General features: G+C 40.8%; 1 protein-coding gene across 1 annotated transcript in view; it reads left to right on the top strand.

The window, feature by feature from the left end:
- Positions 1-15,963, top strand: part of DNM3 (dynamin 3) — a gene marked incomplete at its 5' end in the record, with an annotated part of 166,970 nt that overhangs the window by 7,144 nt on the left and 143,863 nt on the right. The window contains one exon of the mRNA XM_084211335.1: positions 9,373-9,446. Within this exon, the coding sequence (XP_084067461.1) occupies positions 9,373-9,446 (74 nt within the window). The remainder of the gene's footprint in view (positions 1-9,372; positions 9,447-15,963) is intronic.

The raw sequence follows: 15,963 nt of genomic DNA, 5'->3' as shown, positions 1-15,963 counted from the left end.
TAGACTTTTAATTCAGTACCTGATATCTTTGTTCAGGTGTGCAGGAGATGCACTCTGCTGTAATACAGATTTCAGACCTCACAGATGAGATCATCAAAGCCAGAGTAACCTTGGGCACTTGGCCCCTTGTTTACTCTGTGCACTGCAGGTGCCTAAACCATGCACATTCAGTGGTGCTCAGCTCTAGAGGATGCTCTGAAGCTGCCTGTGTGTAACTCACCTGCAGAGAGCAGACGGGGCTCTGCATGGCAAGGATGAGAACCACTGGGAGACATCTGTGCTCTCTGCTGCATGTCAGGGGGGAAATGGGCTCTCTTCCAGCCCTGCTCATCAGCCAAGCTGGAAGCTGCTGAAGAAATTTTGGTATAATCCATCAGAGACAGTGTTGTGCTCTTGTGTGCTCACCTGCTTATTTGTTCAGGTGCTAAACAAACATTGGCAGAAGATCCTCAGTGTCTGTCAGATCTGGGAAAGAGGCTGAGAAGCTCAGGAGTCTGGACTGAGACCTGCAGCCTAATGACTTTGGTAGTGTTCTGGGAAGTAGCAGCACAGAACATTCTTTGGGTCAGGCTTCTAATATAAATTTTTCTTGGGGTAATAATTAAGTTTCTGGTGAGCAGAGAGATGGGAAATCATGGCTGATATTAAATTTCACTGTTGAGCTCAACAGACTTTACATTGTCCTGGACAATATATTAATCTGCACATACAACAGGCTCAGAGAAGGAGAAATGGGCAAGTAGAAAAGGATAAAATGGCTGGAGAAGAGAAGCTGTTTCAGAAACTTGGATCACTTGTGTTGGAAACAATCTCCTCTCCCCCTTCCTTCTGTAGTTGTCTTCCTGACGATAAATTCATGCTGTTTTTACTGCAGTTCCCACTGTGTAGATATTCCAGAGGGAGTACAGGAATTGAATCCAGTTACATTCCAGCTCTGCAAAATGATCTGAAATGGCTTGTACTGTACCAAAACATATATGAAAAATGTATCAAAAAACGTAATTGTACAGTTTGACACCTTGTCTGCTACAAAAGAGAAATGTATTTTCATGATGCTTCTGAAAAGTCCTCGAATTTTGTGTCACAGCTGACTGTATACTGTGCTACTGTTTAAAAAGTCTGTATTCATGGATCCCAGCTTAGAACAGTGGGATTTGGGAGGAAGAGCAGCAGATTGTTTTTTCTGGGTTTTTGGAATTCAAATATCTAAAAGATTTGTCCTGACAGAGTATCAAGAGGTGAATTATTTGCTAAATGCAAGTATTTCTGTAGTAATTAGCTTCATGTAGCTGATATGCCTGGTTTGTTGGGGCATGTTGTTTTCTTTCTGATCCTTGCAGTCATATTTTTATCTCTGATTAAATTATGGAGGAAAACTTCTTACTCAAATCTTTCTGAAGAAACATTGTTAATTGCATTTGGCAGCTGGAAGTGATTGAAATAAAACCCAAACAGCCAAGGTCTATTTAAAACACTGACAACAATTTAAAGTGAGTAAAGAATTTTTGTTGTTTGTTTCTTGTGTTGAGATACAGAATCTTGCTGCATTAGTATTCATCCTGAGAATGGATGGGCTTTTATGCACCAGCATCCTATGCAAATGAGTCCTTTCCTAAAAGCAAACATATCTGATTAGAGAGAATAAGTTGTTCTGCAAAGTCCCCTTTATTCTTTTTGACACCAAAATTCTGGGAATTGTTGGGCTTTCTTTGTGTTTTGTGCTTCCTTTCTCCCCCTTCCACCACCACTTGGAATTGACAGAGAGCACCGTTGGGCAGGAAATAGCAGAAGCTTTTGTAAAATCTTAAAAGGGACAGAGGAAAAAGGGCATTTTCACCCATGGAAGGAGGATGATGCAGCAGAGGGCTGGCTGCCTGCCAGGGAGGACAGATGCATCGTGCATACCGTGCCTTGCCCACGAGCCTGCACATTGGCAGCTTCCCCCTCTGTTCAGCCAGCCAGCCCAGCACAGCACAGGCACTGCAAACAGAGCACTCTTCATCTCACACCCTGGGCTTTTGCCTGGCAGGTTCTCATGCCTGTGTATGGCAAGTTTGCAGTCCTGTAAGCATTGCTGAGATTTAAAAACTTTCTATCATGTCAAAGACATTTTCTTGAATCCTAGGAAGTGCATTTTCTTTCCTTGAGCCCGTGTACAGTCTTGCCTTTTTCTGTGTGGAAATGTGATGTGGGGGACTGTCACTGCTGTCAAAATACAGCATTAGATTGGTCTAAGAAGATCTGTGCCTTCCTAGACTTGAGTTCAAATGTCCCCTACTTTGGAGAGCCTGTTGATTCCAATTTTGTTTAATGGAAGACTTTGCCATTGGGACCAGAGTAATTTTTGGCACTGATTCCCTCATAGCCCTATGATGTCTAATGGGGGAGATGAATAACTTCTGTCATCTTGTTGGGCAGAAATGCTGCTACTACTTACAGAAAGCATCTTCCAGATCCAAGAGAAGTACAATGGCAGGGATTTCTGAGCCTGCTCTCTCCCCAGTCTTCTGCATGAAGAGGAAATCTCAAGCTTTGCTTTCTCACCTGAGTGGTGCCTGAGCACTGGCATTGAGCATACTTGTTAATGGAGGTCCCCAGTTAGTGTGACTGGAATCCCTTGCCAGTTTTTCAAGGGCTTTTCAAAAATACCTTTTTTGTCACATTTAGAATCAACACTCTCATATTCCCACTGGAAAAGCTGGGTCTTTTTGAGTAGACTTTTTTTTTAGCGTTGCCTTCTGGGTTTTTTTATAGCTGGTCTCAATTCCATAAAGGAGTGGAGGGAAAAGGGACCATAGAGACATTTTAGGCTGCTAGCTATACTGCTGTGTAAGATTTTCAACACTTTATTTTTTATTTTTCTTAATTCAACCTGTATTCTTACTTGAAAGTGATGGATAGGATAATTGGGGTCTCTCTGCTTTTCTGTTGAAGTCCAGTAGTTCAGCAGTGGTGGTAAAAGCCATTGATGGATTGGAAAATGGCTTCTCAAAACCACCCAGTTTATGTACCCTGCTTGAGAGGAGGAGGAGTTTACAGCCCTAAGGTGTCTGTTTACTCTATTTATTTGCCTCTAAAGCCCTGCACACACTGCATGGGCTGAATGTGTAGTTACTGTGCTTTACTGAGCAGGTTAATGAAAATGATCTGTCAAGAGAAGGAAGATTTACCTTGAAAGAATGGTTGCTGCAAACTGAGACCAAACATGAACTAAGCACCAGCCATCTATGCTGTGTGGTGTCCAAAAAACACTGGGAAGATCAGTACAGAGCTTCAGGAGCAGATACATCTGAGATCACTAAAAATCCACAGGCTCTAGAATGCATTTAGCATGCCTGCTAGGCCTAATTAAGATCGGTATCATGGTCTTCAATAAAGCAGATTAATTGTCTTGTACATCTTCCTGTAAGGCCCATTGTGCTAGGCCATTGAACAAAGCTGTGGGAGACCCTTGATTGACAGACATTGTGCCTACAAAAAAACATTTACTCTTCTGTAACTAATGAAAGGAGGTGAGGGATCAAATGATGACTGACAGTGAGAACTGGTCTGTGCACTTGGAGCTGAGGAGGAACAACATACATGGCCAAATTTCAGTGTCCTGTAGAAACACTACTGTGTTACTGAATTAAAAAGGCACATGGTTGAGAACATCACAGCACACCTGAGGCAGTGCCTTTTGAGCCTTCTTGAGAACGTGTCCTGGGGTTATCTTTGTACTGGCACTTGAAGGGTAGTGTGTCTTGTGCTGGTGATGACAAACCTCATGGACTTCATTCCTAAGAAGGCCTCTGTGTAAATGTAAAGTACATTTCCCATCTCTTGGACATACCTTGCTTTGTAATGAATTAAAAGTGAGTGAAGGATCTGCTGCTGGATCCTTTGTGGGGTTGATGAGCACAGGAGCAGATGAGATAGAATGAGCGCATCTGCAAAATAGGTCTAGAGATGTATATTTTTAGCATTAAGATTCTCCAGTTGCAAGTTACCTGGGTGTGGTTTATGGGTTTTTAAAACCTGATGAAAGTAGTTAGAAATGTTTCATGCTTCCTAGCCTCAGGCTTACATTGGACCATACTTTTTCCTATTTCTGGAGCTTTTCAGCACTTTGCTTTGAGGCTAACTATGAGAAATGGAAGCTTTTTGTGTGTTTTCCATGGCACTTGGAGATGCTGTATGGACATGTGTCAGTGTTCCTGTGAAACTGTATGGTCTCTTGCACAAGGCATGGTCATTCAGCTGCTAATATGGGCCACAAGTGCTCCTGGTGTGCCAGGCTGGAGTTGTGTAAAACAATAAACACTGCTGGAAAAAGGCCTGGGAAAACTTTTGACTTTGGGCACAATTGCTTCCTATGCAATTAAAGCTGTGTTGTATTCCTTGGCAAAACTTGGGAATGAATGCCTGTGGGGGGCGTTACCAATGCACTGTTGTTTTATTAGCTGCTGATGGATCAGGGCCTTTGTGCATTTGGGGGTGGTTTAGGGTCTTGGGATGGACTTTGTGTTAGTGGGAGAACTCTTGTGCCATTGATGATGTTGTCTGGCACAATGAAAGAGATGGGTCATTTCTTCTTCTTGTAAGAGAACTCAGGCTCTTGTCCTGAGCCTGGCACGTTTCTGTGCTTTGTGAGAAATGTGGAGGCTTTTTCTTTGGAGGCAATTGTGATTTTTTTAACAATTCATCACTACCAATTAGAATTGTTTGTAGCTCTTTAATTAATGCAGTTACTGTGTAATCATTGACTTTTTTCTCGGTTATTTGATTTCCTGGATTCCCCCTACATAGTGGATGAATTAATTATATTGGTATTGATGTAAATTAGTTGCCATTTATCCTGTGTGATACTGACCAAAGAAAAGCAAATGTAAGTTAGTCTTTTGAAACTACAATAAGTTTTAAACAGTGATGCATCATCACTTTTCAGACAAACTGGGGATTCTTCTGTTTCATTTTGTCTTGTCTTTTTTTTTTTTTTTAAGCATAATAAATACTGTTAGTGTGCTGAAGATCTCCTAAATTGAGACTCTCCCTGGAAATCTCTGTGAAACACATTAAGTTTATTTGTTTGATGTGTTTTCCTGTGTAAGTTGCAGTCCTGCATTATGATGAGACCACCTCACTGAGGAGCCCCTGTCTAGTTTGCTTTTCAGCATTTCCCTACAGTTGCTGCCCTTCCTGAAATTTCCATCTCTTCCATGAATGAGTATTGTAATTGCTTTTTCACCTTAAAGCCCAAACTGGCTTGTTATTATAAACTGCTGAAGTGTTGCTATGGCCAACTTGTTTCACCATCCTGTGGCATAAGTTTGAGACCTGGCTTTTAGCAAGTCAAATTCAAGCTACTCTATGTTCCTTTATGCATTAAACAAACAGTAGACACCAAATCTCTGTCCAGATCTCTGATACTGGAAATGAGCAGTGCTAGAGAAGACAGCACAACTTACGTTATGCAGTAATATATAATATTATAAATAATATTAAATTCAATAAAGAATAAATAAATGAAATTAAATTAATAAATGGAGAGACATGAGTAATTTTATAGGATAAAATTTTTTTAGTCCTGAAAATATTTTGCTCTTGAAAGTAATTAACAATATTCTAACAACTGGGTGCATTCTGAGATTGACAAGTTCCTGAAGGGCCGTCCTGGCAGATCTGGCAGTTTGCCTCCTCTTTGCATTTGATAAATTCAGCCCTGGCCAGGCCTTGCTGATGGGCTGTCCTGTCACTGCTGCTGAGCTGGTACAGCTGCTGTCAGCTCAGCGCTTTGTGCTGAGAATGCTCTGAGAGGGAAGATGTAGAAGTAGTTGGGATCTTAATGCAGGATGAATGTCTCTTAAAGGAGCAGGGCTTTCATCCCCAATGTATTTCTTCTTTCCTGCACCTCCTCATTGTTAAGTGGCCCTGCAGTTGTGCACACAGGTGGTTTCAGGCTCGCTGCCCCCACCACAGGAAACACCCCCTTGTTGATGTCTTAGAGCATAAATTCTCAGGCATGAGTATTTTCCTAGATGGATATCTTTGCAGCTGCTTCAACTCTGATGTGAATTTTTTATCCTGACTTTCACTGAACAGATGTGTGTATGTGCTAACCAAAAGGTGTAGATAGCAGATGTGTCAAGTCTGTCCTTACAAGAATGTTAGGGTGAGCCATCAGGGCCTGGAAGGGCATTGTCCTTTTGGTCAGAAGGAGCCTTTGAGACTTGGCTCTGTTCATTCCTGTTGTATTTCTTTCTGCTGTTACTTGTATAAGTTGTGGCACCATTTCTAATACAGAGCTCTTTCGTTCAGCACCCCTAACAAACCCTTTAGAGAATGCTTTCTGTGCCTAGGGGAAGAGGAGCTGCATCCTGTTCTGTGGATGTCGGAGTAGGCATTTCTGCAGAAGCAGTTGTGCAGCATTTAATCTGATTCCCTGCTGTGTGGTACTATGTTGCTTTTCCTAAAGATGAGCAGGCTGTGTTACAGATTTGACTTACATTTCTCTGTGTGTTTAAAAAGTTGCTTTTTTTTTTCCTGTAAGTAGAGTTTATGTATTTATTTGTAGCCTCTGATCTGAGGTGTACAGAGAATGCACACAGGTGTCGTTGCTTGTAGCTGAAATTTCAAATGTTTAAAAAAATCTCTATCCCTGTGGGCAGATTGATGTCAGTGTCCCTTTCAGAGAGGTAAAACACCCATTCAGTGGCTAAATGGTGGGGGAGAATTTTCTCCTGAATTCTCCCTGTGAAGCCCATTACCCTCATTCTTTGACTTCTTCCCTCTTCAAAATGTGCATTTGTAGCAGAAGTTTTATGTCCTGCTGCTGCACTGGTGAGTTAGTTATGTGATCAGCACAGCTCTCCCTCTCACCAAGCAGGAACCTCTGTCTGCTGATGTTTGCTTGAGCAGGAAATGGTTCAGCTCATTGGACAGGGGTAAAAAATGCCATCACTTTTGGGCATATTAAGAGCAGGTTCTGAAGGAAAATTTTTGTCTTAACCTTTCTTTGTAATTTTGCTGTTGAGGAAAGGTGAGCATTGTGTACATGGGGAGCTGCTTTAATGCAGTGTTCTTTATCACTGAATGTGCTTAGTCTGAAGCAGAAAATCAATAAATCTTTTCAGCCTTTGACTCCCCAAAGGATTTTCTTGTCTCCTGTGATGCTGAAGAGGACACTGGTTTAGGTGACCAGTTTGTCCTGAGTTGCAATTCATTTTAGCTTCTTGATGGGGGAAGGGGGGGGGAATATATATATCTTTTAAAAACAGATATTAAGTGCTTGAAAACCAATGTATGAAGCTGTAATCTTAATTTGCTGCCTCCTGGCTGCCTTCATTTCAGTGCATACAGAAGTATGAACATGTTCCCATTACTATTTTCTGTTTCCCCATGAGAAAATATCAGTAGATGTTCATTGAGGGGCAGCTTTCTCTCCATTAGTAGATACTGAAATGATGATAGAGACCTATCTGAAGGCCTTTGGCATCTCTTTAAGCTATTTCCTCTATGTTGTTGCTGTCTCAAGTGTTATAAAGCATCACAGCAGATTTACATCAGTGCACCTGCTGTTTTTGCAGTATATTTGCTTTAGAGATTACTTGAATTCCTAATTAATTGTACTTCTGCCTGCAGGTCTGAGTTTGAGTAGGGAAGTTAATGAGTGAGTTTGTGTTTGAGCAGCCTCCCCTTTGTGGTGTGCTTTGGTTTGCAGACTAACCCCACAGAAAGCACACATTAACAGGTACTGAGAAAGGGAAACACAATTTAGCTACAAATTAACACTGTTTCATTCAAAATGCTGGGGAGTTCTAAAGTGGTGCGGGGCACAGGACAGGTGGTCTTGTTCCTCAGAGCCTTAGAACTGCTTGCATTTGTTATTTTTATTTTTTTCATGTCTTGATGTTAGGAAGGAATCCTTCAGTACTCCTATCACAGGTAGAGTTGCTGTCTTTCTTCTCTACTGAAGCTTTGTCACCTTGTTGGTGCTTGTGGAAAGAGCTTGTGTTCCTGAGCCTGTCTTGGCCTGGGGATGCTCAGACCTAACATCCTCTGAGTTGCACAAATAATATCCTGGATATTTGTGTGGTTTATTTTTCACAGATGTACCCTCAAGGCCTGTTTTAAACCATGCAGGTTTGTGTGCAGCCTTTAAAGGAGCTGTGAAAGTCAGGTTTCCATTAAGTAGTGCAAGGTCAGTGTGAAGATCCTCAGTGGTTGTTATAGGCAGGAGGTGATTTCCCAAGTGGCTGGAGCAGCCCTGTCTGAGCAGTTGTGTCTAAAGGGTTGGCAGGGCTGTGCTTTGTCCCTTTGGCTCTTGTCCTTCTCCCCATCCCTCCCAAAGACACTGCACATTCCTGCCTCACCTTTGTACAGGCACTCAGGTGTATGACAAGAGTCACCCAGATCAGCTCTGCCCTTGGACTGAAAATTCCTGCTCTAAGCCTTTGCTGCACTGCTTTTCACCTGAGCCAGAGGGGTGAGTTAGCAGTGCTGCTAAGGCAGGCAGGAAAGTGATTCAACATCCCTTGTGAGACAGGAAAAATGAGGGGATTTTGATGAGCTTAGACTCATTGTGAAGCTCTGTTTACCCCTGAATTTTGTTCCTCTGAAGATGCTTCTTTGAAGGGAACGCTTTTCAAAGCCTCTCACTGAATCTCATAGTTTTTACATGTTTAATAGATCTGGCAACTGGGGAAGAAACTGAGAAAAATGTGTTGTTTTGCTTTGGGTTTCTTTCCAGTTGCATAAGGAGTCTCCCTGTCTATAGAGGCATGGAAAGGCCCATGGGCATGCATAATGATATGGTAGAGCTGGTGGGTTTGTTTTCTTGCTTCCTTTCTGGTCCAGGGCACTCTCTCCCTCTGTCCCACAGGACCTCTAGTGTTCTGCTTTCACTGAGAAACTTTTGGCCAGATGTGTTGGTGGAAAAGTTATTTGGGGATTTGAACTGGCAGAAGTTGAGTGTGTGACAGAGTAGTGCAGAGTGCTGCCAGTTTGGTTTGTCCAGAGCTTTAGTGTGGTGTGTATTCCTGTGCCCAGATCCTCTTCAGATTCAGTGTGCAGTGATGGCAGAATCATTTGGGTAAATCTGGGCGTGGCTTCATGCAGTGTTACTGTGCAAAGTGAGATGTTTGATGTGATGGTCTTGAGGAGCCTTGGGAATGCCCTGAGACAGTAATTTAGCTTTAATACACATTTGTCTCATATGTAATGACTGACTACTACCTTGAACCAAAATTAACAGCCCTACTTTATAGGAGTATGTGCTATAAATCTATCTACACCACCTTTCAATTTTCATGCAGAGGAGGTTCCAAATTAGTCCAATATCTTATGTAACTGCACATTACTTCTGGCTAGTAACTATTTTTTTAATGTTTCTAGGGATTTTCTTCCACGAGGTTCTGGAATTGTGACAAGACGACCATTGGTCCTGCAGCTCATCACTGCCAAGACAGGTAATCTCTTCCTCTTTTTGGGTCAATGCCTGGACAAAGTGCTCATATATTTCAGCAGGAGAAAAAACTTTTCTAAGAAGACATGAGCAAGGTGAAGGAAGATGCCACCAGACTGTCTGGAGCAAAGGGCTGCTGCTCCAAAATTGTATGATCAGGACCAACTCATCACATTTCCCATTGTGGGAAAATGATGATGTCTAAATCCTGGAGCACATGGTGAATTGAATCCACATCATTACATGCAATATGCTTTGGAAATTAGCTTTGATTTATTCATTTCTCAATGAGCTTGCAGTTGTATTAGTTAACACACCAAAATTGCTGCACTTCTACCTTTAACTCTTGCTCCAGTGCACACAGATTTGATTCCACACAGGCTGTTTTCAGAACTTGTCTTTTTTGGTTGGGCTCACTGCACTAAGTAGAGCAGAAGGTGGACTGGGGGAAACAAGGGTTCTGTGTATTTGTCGGGTCAAAAATAGAAATATTTTTGGGTGTACCACTAAGCTATGGGGCATATTGAGATCTTTCATGAGAATTCACCACTCTGTACTCTTCCACAGGGCACTTGATCTGCTGTGGTGTAGCTCAGTTCCCTGGCATAGCTAAAAGCAGTTATGGTTCACCATCATTCCAGTTTTTGGTGTTGTTACTTCTAAACCAATGTAAGCAACAAAAATCCCTGCTTTGCTATTTACTTCTGCTCAAAACAGTAAAAAAAGAAATGAAATAACATCCAAACCAACATTGAAACCAAAAAGTGGTCTTTGAATTATGTACCATGATGAAACTGAGGAAAAACCAAAATTATAGCTGCCTGTAAAACTTTAGTCTGTCCCTGTGTGTGAGATGTAATTAAGTTTTTGTGTGTATTTCTTTCCTGAAGGTCTTCACATTGTTCAACAGGAAGGTAGACTGCAGTCTGCTTGGGCTTCAGGGTGTTTTCTGAATTATTGCTTTCAAAATGCCATCATACTTTCAGTGCCTCTATAAAATTTTCCATGGTGTTTACACTGTGGAAGAGAAAGGAAAAACAGTGGAATTCAGTATGTCTGCATGCTCAGCTTAGAAACTTTGGGATTGTCAAGTGTGTCATACACTTATAGTGCTTTATATATGGTATTTATTAACATTTATTTTAGTTGGAGGATTGAACTCTTGCCTTTTCTGCAGATCTGGCTTTTGGCCTGTAACAGATGATGCAGAAATGCATGAATAAGACTTAGCTGTGGAGAGTCTTCATCTGATTTTTTCAGCTCCATGCCACAATGCAAGAGCAGAAGAAACAAAAGCTTTGAGCTTTTTGAATCCTTTCAAAAAAACTGAACTGAGGGGATCTGTCTTATATCTGACCTCAGGTGGTTAAATACTTATTCATTGACACCCATCCTAAGCTTACCCTGACTGCTCTGTGTTCACCTCTTTTGTAAAATCATTGCTGTCTCTTGGTTTAGGGTTTTTCTCTATCTGATTTCCCTCATTACTATGTTCCCAAAATATTACTGCCTTTAGGTAGGCCTCTAGGTTTTGTACAGGTACCTTCTCTGCTGAAAATTAGTTCTTCATAGTAGCTTAAATAACACAACAAAAATTCAGGAGAACTGAGTTTCAGCCTAATTTTGTGTTTCCTGGATGTCAAGGTTTATTTCTCCCTTTGGGAAATGCTGTGTAGTTCTTGTAAGGGATTAAATGCCAAGACCTTTAAAATGCAAGCTTTAATTATTTTGTTACTTTCTTTAAACTTTGTTCCACTGTTGTTGTTTTTGATGGTGAAATTCCAAGTAACTTTATCTTTTAAGTCACCTTTATCTTTGTGAACTAATTTTAAGAAAAGAAAATAAAGAAAACTGCTTAGAGAAGCACAATGTTCTTTTACAGGAAGCAGATGCTGAGCTGATTTCTTTGAAGCCCATAATTATCCAAAATGTTACAGAATAATTAGAGGGCTGTATCAGCTTTTCGTTGCTGTAGTAAACAAAACTAATTTTTAATCCTAGGATTTTTATTGAGTGTTAAAAGTAACTGTTCTTAATCTTGGAGTATTCCTTGGGAGAGAGGGGACACTTTCTATGCAGGCATGCACAGATGACTACAAGGTACTTCAGCAACATTTTGGAAGTGGCTGAGAATAGTTTTGGAATGTGAATTTGATGGACAAAGGAGGTTCAAGCTTCCTTTGAGTCACTGCACTAAGAGATGAAAATTAGCAGAGGAGGCATTTGTGCACATCAGAGAAAGCTTTGCCCGTCCATTATTAGGTCAGACATGGCAGGGAAGGCTGCAGGAATTGGCTGGGAGGGGTTAGCAGGGATCCTCCAGCATCTGAGAGATCTGACACAGCTGGGTAAAGAGCTGTTACCCCTGCAGGGGTAACCTTGAACAATCCCACAGTAAGAAATGCATCTCATGAGAGATGTGGAGTATATATGGGGTGTTTTTTAGAATTTTGTTTACCTATTTTAAAAGTTCTGTGTAGTTTGTACAAAGCTATTTCACAGTGACCTGTTGGCCTCCTTTAGTCACTGACATGTTTTGGTGATACCAGTACAATTCCTAAATGGCTTTATGGCATTTGCACTCCAAATTCATGCCAGTTTGTACTCTGCTGAAATACTGAAGGCAAATACAAAGTTTTAAATGAAATATTGCAAGTAACAAGTCAGTCTTTAGTAGTTTTGAATATTTTTCTCTGAGTTTGATAATGTGAGAAATGGTGTGTCTTTAAGATGCGAGTGTTGGTGCACAGATGACCTGGGATGAGAATTTCCAGTGTGCTTATGAGCTGGTGGGTTTTTCTTCCTTTGAGTTGCTGTTCCTTAATTTTTACATTTAAACTTATTTCTTCAACATCCTAAATTTTTCTGTCACAACTTTTAGTTCTTAGCTTGGTGGTTTTTTATCTAACACAGCAGTAAGATTAAATAGTTTTTGTTGGAGTTAATAGATATTTTAAGTGGTGCTGCTGAGTAAGCTTTAGAAGGTAATGACTTGAAATTTCTGAGATCTTGAGAGATGGGTTAGTGTTTTTGTTGGGTTTTTGTTTGTTGTTCATTTTGTTGAGGGTTTTGTTTGTGGTTTATTTTTTTCTTTCTGCTGCCACACATTCTGTATAACCTTAGGCAATCTGTTCTTCTTGCTGTGCTTTCTTCTGCCTCTGCAGGTGAGATAATGACTAGATTCTGAGAGATTAGGTAGTACATTGTTTTTGAACAGCAGTGCCAACAAAAAATATGTGAAGCTTTTGTAGTAGGTCTCCTCTGTTGAAAATCCATTGCCTGCTGTATAAATCCTGGTATTTGTTATTTACATCTTAAATACTCTCCTGGCTCTAGGAGAGTTATTTTCCTTATTTAGATAACTGTTTTTGGAGCAATTTCAGATTTTCTTCTTGCTTCAGCAGATTAACAGATTTTGAAATTCTTTGCTGAGGTGGACATTTGTTAGAGAAATGAGTCATATTTACATTACCCACATTTGTTTGTTCTGTTAATTAGAATACTAAGTGGAAGATAAATCACAAGGTTCAAAAGATATTCTGATTTTTTCTGAAGTCTTGCAGATGCTCTTTTCTGTTGAGGTTGTAGAGCTTTAATCCAAATTTCGTGTATTGCAAGATTACTCCCCACACATAGCCATCTTCTGTTGCCATCTGGTGGCAAAAACAATCCTCGAACAGAAAAAGAAATATAAAAAGAATTTAGACTGGTTATTTCAGCTAACACAAATGATCTTGGAGACTTCATCAGATGGCAGACACATGGAGGTCTCCAGGGACAAAAACTGGAAAAATGCCACTGTGCCAATAGCAGGAAAGAGAATGGGCGCTTTAGAGGGAGGAAAGGCAGACGGTGGCTGCCATTTCCTGGATCCCACTCTCATTCAGATGATGATCAGGGATGCTGGACAGATCAGTAAAACTACTGAGCTGTGTTCCCCAAAAGCTAAAATGTGCCACCAGCAGGAGGAAAAGCTGGTAATGATGGGTGACCCCTTTTTGGGCTAAGGAAAGGCTCATCCCCCTGACAGTACTGACATCCTGGAAGAGAGACAGTGCTGCTCTGAAACCTGAATTTAAGCTCATGTAGGGTCAGAGAGACTGCAGATGTTCTTTGCACCTGTAAATCTCCCAGCTGTTGCTGTCTGTAGGGGTGTCTGTAGAGGTCTGGCAGGATGGCTTGCTGGGCTCAGCCGCTTTTCTGTCAGGACCCTCAAAATGGGATTTGAGCTTCAGCTCGTGTTGGGACAAATTAATGGTACCCACAAATACTTGGCTTTACACGTGGGTTTGCCTGAACTTTTTGTTTCCTTGATCCCAGACTGGTGCTCAGTGACTTTAGGAAAGATGGATCCCCTCATTAAGATTGAAAAATAGCTCTATATATGCTCATCTTTATAAAGATAATAAAGGAAAGTGACAGAAGAATCAGTCAAAGTTCACTTTTAAGAGAAAGAAATCTGTAAGTAGTAATTAACTAATGATCTGAAAGGTATTTGAGAGCAGCCAACACAAACTCATAAAGGGAAATAACCCTGTCATATCAGTGCAATACATTTTTTGATTACAGAGTAGCAGGCTTGTAAGTAAGGGTGAAGTGGTATCTTAGCTTGGCTACAGTAAATGTTTTTAAATTATCTTCCTTTTTTTGAAAATATATTGGAAAACATGATTTAGCAAGGACTCCTGTGAGATGGATTCACAGCTGTTCAGAGTGGGACACCCCTCCAGGTGATATTCAGTGTTTTGTATTACTGATAGGAATACAGTATGGAGTGTGTTTATTAAGTTGGTGTTTGGCAAATACAAGCAAGAATATGAAAGATACTGGTGGACAGAGTTGGAATCCAAATTGTTTGCAAAAGAAGAGAAACACCCCCAAAGTAAGAAGCAATTCAGCTGGGATGTGGTTTCTTGCTGTACTGAAAGGCTGGTATTTGAGGAAAAGGTTGGTTTTCAGAAAAGAGCCTGGTGCTCACAGTGAATCTCTGACAGAGCAAAGCTCATTGATGTCATGCTGTTGTGAAATGCAGAAGTAAACTTTGTACAAGATGCAGCACAGAAATGCAGTCTTACTGCTTTTCCTCAGTCCTGGGAAGGAGAGAGCTCTGCCTCTGTAAATTTAGGAAAAAAGACCTGGGGGAGGGTTGTGTGAGGGCTTGGAACTATGGAAAGTATCATTCATAGGAAATGGTTGAAAGAACAGAGGGAAATTCCTTCTACAAACAAAAACTTCCAAGGTTGTGGAAGATTATTGCATCCAAAAGAATGCTTTTCCTCCTCTGGTACAAGGGTCTACCCTTCTAATGAACCATTTCACTGGCTTCTAAGAGCGTGACCTGCTCTCTTGTGGTAGTTACTTTATCAGATCTGCACTGTTTTCCATCTTTAATATCTTCTGCTATGATATTCTTGTAATTCTCTGCATTGCCAGGATTTTTTGTTTTAGCTTCAGGAAATGCCAGGATGCTTCTGTTTCTTATAGCCTTTCTGCTTGAAGGCTAGCAGTGGAATAACTCAGTTTTGAGCATTTAATCTTCAGCTTGTTAGAAAAGCTACAGAAATGGCAAAGCAGAAGAGGGACTGTAGATTGGATAGGACAAGGGCTCTTGAATAATTCCTCTCTTTTTAAGGAAGCACCATTGAATGATTTGCTATGGTCCAGATTCACTTAACTGCATTTACTTTGTTCAGAAAAAGCTGTCCATCATCAAAGAAAAGGTGAAGTACTTTGGCTGATGATGTTTATTTGCATGTTTTTAAAACATCCTCTTGAAATCACTTTTTTGGAAAGAGTTCTGAGGCTTTGGGAGATGCTTTATTGTAGGTAAAAAGTGTTGTTGCTCGAGTGATATCTCCCCAAGGGGCAGATAGAAGGTGCAGTAAATGCAGACACTCCTCCTGTGCTGCCTATATTTAAAATGTTTGCTACAGACCTACAATTTAATGAACCACTTTTTGGAACACTTTCAGTCCCTATTGAGTGCTCTACACTGGACACTGCCAGCAGCTTGGACCAGCTCTGCTTGAAATCAGTTTGGAAGCAGTTCTGAATCCAGGTCTCTGATCCTGGCGAATTCCTGACCTCTAGTAACCGGTTATTCTGTACAGAGTAAAATCTTTGGGCTTTGTAAGCTCTTGGGCTCAGCCTGATGTGGGTCAGGAATGTTTTCCAAAACATCCCTTATGCACTCCTAAGGGCTGATCCTTGTCACTTGGCTCTCTTTAGCTTAGAGACAAATTTGTGAACTATCTCAAGTGTTTATATAATTTAAATAGTTTGAGACTAGCAATGGCTGTTTAGTGCTCATAACAATATATCATTGTGCTAGATTAAATCATAAAGGCATACAGAGCTATAACTGACAGGGAAAACAAGGACCATTTAAAAAGATGGGATCCTATATCACTCGTTTGTATGATTTGTCTAATTTAATCAAAACTGAAGAGATAATTAATCACTTGTGGAGGCTCTGAAGGAACTGTGCTCTGTTAGCCTTTTAATTTTATGTTATCCAAGGT

The sequence above is a fragment of the Fringilla coelebs genome, assembly GCF_963513975.1.
Source record: "Fringilla coelebs genome assembly, chromosome: 9".
Taxonomy (NCBI): domain Eukaryota; kingdom Metazoa; phylum Chordata; class Aves; order Passeriformes; family Fringillidae; genus Fringilla; species Fringilla coelebs.
Note: the sequence above shows the minus strand (reverse complement) of the source record. Positions and strands in the feature narration are given on the sequence as shown.